Source organism: Oncorhynchus mykiss, chromosome 28, assembly GCF_013265735.2.
Source record: "Oncorhynchus mykiss isolate Arlee chromosome 28, USDA_OmykA_1.1, whole genome shotgun sequence".
Lineage (NCBI taxonomy): Eukaryota > Metazoa > Chordata > Actinopteri > Salmoniformes > Salmonidae > Oncorhynchus > Oncorhynchus mykiss.
Genome location: NC_048592.1, coordinates 38,748,765 through 38,751,776, shown reverse-complemented (window position 1 = coordinate 38,751,776; position 3,012 = coordinate 38,748,765). Strand labels below are relative to the sequence as shown.

General features: G+C 52.3%; 1 protein-coding gene across 1 annotated transcript in view; it reads right to left on the bottom strand.

Moving 5' to 3' along the window:
- The window catches only part of LOC118944835 (high mobility group nucleosome-binding domain-containing protein 5-like), a 6,990-nt gene extending 4,229 nt beyond the window's left edge, over positions 1–2,761 (bottom strand). Inside the window, exon 1 of the mRNA XM_036966343.1 lies at positions 1,391–2,761. Coding sequence (XP_036822238.1) covers positions 1,391–2,761 — 1,371 coding nt within the window. The remainder of the gene's footprint in view (positions 1–1,390) is intronic.
- Between the last annotated feature and the right edge of the window lie 251 nt (positions 2,762–3,012).

The window sequence follows — 3,012 nt, the reverse complement described above, 5'->3', positions numbered from 1 at the left end:
CTCTCTGGTTCTCTCTCTCCCTCTCTCTCTCTGGTTCTCTCTCTCTCTCTCTGGTTCTCTCTCTCTGGTTCTCTCTTTCTCTGGTTCCCTCTCTCTTTCTGGTTCTCCCTCTCTCTCTGGTTCTCTCTCTGGTTCTCTCTCTCTCTCTCTGGTTCTCTCTCTCTCTCTCTGGTTCTCTCTCTCTCTCTCTGGATCTCTCTCTCTCTCTCTCTCTGGTTCTCTCTCTCTCTGGTTCTCTCTCTCTCTCTTGTTCTCTCTCTCTCTGGTTCTCTCTCTCTCTCTCTCTGGTTCTCTCTCTGGTTCTCTCTTTCTCTCGCCTGTTCTCTCTCTTTCTCTGGTTCTCCCTTTCTCTCTCTCTCTCTGGTTCTCTCTCTGGTTCTCTCTCTCTCTCTGGTTCTCTCTCTCTCTCTTTCTCTCTGATTCTTTCTCTCCCTCTCTCTCTCTCTGCTTCTCTCTCTCTCTCTCCCTCTCTCTCTCTCTGGTTCTCTCTCTGGTTCTCTCTCTCTGGTTCTCTCTCTGGTTATATTTTCCAACCTCTACTAATCTCAATTTCCGACTAGATAACACCTGGGGGGGGGGGGGGGGGGGGGGGGGGGGAGAAGAGCAGAACGGAGGAGCAGGAGCCAATTTCCAGATGGCGGCTCCAATGTGTGACATTATCCTCAATTTGAGACGGAACACAACGCCACCTCTAACACAGCCTCCATCAGCCCTAGGAAGGAGAATGACACATAGATACACACAAAAACACTCACTCACTCACACAGATGGAAAGTGTCCAGTAGTGTGAGTATGTACATCTGCACCTGCTGAATAATAGACTAACGTTGCATCTCAAATGGAACCCTGTTCCCCATAGGGCTCTGATCAAAAGTAGTGCACTATATAGGGAATAGTGTGCCATAGGGCTCTGGTCAAAAGTAGTGCACTATGTAGGGAATAGTGTGCCATAGGGCTCTGATCAAAAGTAGTGCACTATATAGGGAATAGTGTGCCATAGGGCTCTGGTCAAAAGTAGTGCACTATGTAGGGAATAGTGTGCCATAGGGCTCTGGTCAAAAGTAGTGCACTATATAGGGAATAGGGTGCCATAGGGCTCTGGTCAATAGTAGTGCACTATGTAGGGATTAGCGTGCCATAGGGCTCTGGTCAAAAGTAGTGCACTATATAGGGAATAGGGTGCCATAGGGCTCTGGTCAAAAGTAGTGCACTATATAGTGAATAGTGTGCCATAGGGCTCTGATCAAAAGTAGTGCACTATGTAGGGAATAGGGTGCCAATTGGTAAGTAGACTAAATATCTAGTTCAGGTGGCTCTCCATCCTTTATCCAATCACTCCTCATAGCATTAAGACACTCTGAACGCTCCCCTCCATCCCATCACCCCTCACAGCGTTATCACTCTGAACGCTCTCCTCCATCCCATCAGTCCTCACAGCGTTATCACTCTGAACGTTCCCCTCCATCCCATCACTCTGAACGCTCCCCTCCATCCCATCACTCTGAACGCTCCCCTCCATCCCATCACTCTGAACGCTCCCCTCCATCCCATCACTCTGAACGCTCCCCTCCATCACATCACTCTGAACGCTCCCCTCCATCCCATCACTCTGAACGCTCCCCTCCATCCCATCACTCCTCACAGCGTTATCACTCTGAACGCTCCCCTCCATCCCATCACTCTGAACACTCCCCTCCATCCCATCACTCTGAACGCTCCCCTCCATCCCATCACTCTGAATGCTCCCCTCCATCCCATCACTCTGAACGCTCCCCTCCATCCCATCACTCCTCACAGCGTTATCACTCTGAACGATCCCCTCCATCCCATCAGTCCTCACAGCATTATCACTCTGAACGCTCCCCTCCATCCCATCACTCTGAACACTCCCCTCCATCCCATCACTCTGAACGCTCCCCTCCATCCCATCACTCTGAACGCTCCCCTCCATCCCATCACTCTGAACGATCCCCTCCATCCCATCAGTCCTCACAGCATTATCACTCTGAATGCTCCCCTCCATCCCATCACTCTGAACGCTCCCCTCCATCCCATCACCCCTCACAGCGTTATCACTCTGAACGCTCCCCTCCATCCTGTCACTCTGAACGCTCCCCTCCATCCCATCACTCTGAACGCTCCCCTCCATCCCATCACTCTGAACGATCCCCTCCATCCCATCAGTCCTCACAGCATTATCACTCTGAACGCTCCCCTCCATCCCATCACTCTGAACGCTCCCCTCCATCCCGTCACTCTGAACGCTCCCCTCAATCCCATCACTCTGAACGCTCCCCTCCATCACATCACTCTGAACGCTCCCCTCCATCCCATCACTCTGAACGCTCCCCTCCATCCCATCACTCTGAACGCTCCCCTCCATCCCATCACTCTGAACGCTCCCCTCCATCCCATCACTCTGAACGCTCCCCTCCATCCCGTCACTCTGAACGCTCCCCTCCATCCCATCACTCTGAACGCTCCCCTCCATCCCATCACTCTGAACGCTCCCCTCCATCCCGTCACTCTGAACGCTCCCCTCCATCCCATCACTCTGAACGCTCCCCTCCATCCCATCACTCTGAACGCTCCCCTCCATCCCATCACTCTGAACGCTCCCCTCCATCCCATCACTCTGAACGTTCCCCTCCATCCCGTCACTCTGAACGCTCCCCTCCATCCCATCACTCTGAACGCTCCCCTCCATCCCATCACTCTGAACGCTCCCCTCCATCCCATCACTCTGAACGCTCCCCTCCATCCCAGGCAGGTGACGTGGTGGAACTAGAGTGGCTAATAGGTTTCTTGAAATGCATATTTTATTGTGTTCCAGACCTGATTTATCATGTTCTCCTTTTAAAGAGGACACAAAACCCCCACCGGTGTGAGGACTCCGGTTCGGGGAGGAACTGAGCCCCTCTCTCCTCCATCAAGGCTTTGGGGAAATCTGGGAGGTTTGACAGCTTGGATCAAACAGACATTTTAACTGGACTATAAAGACAAGCTGCAATG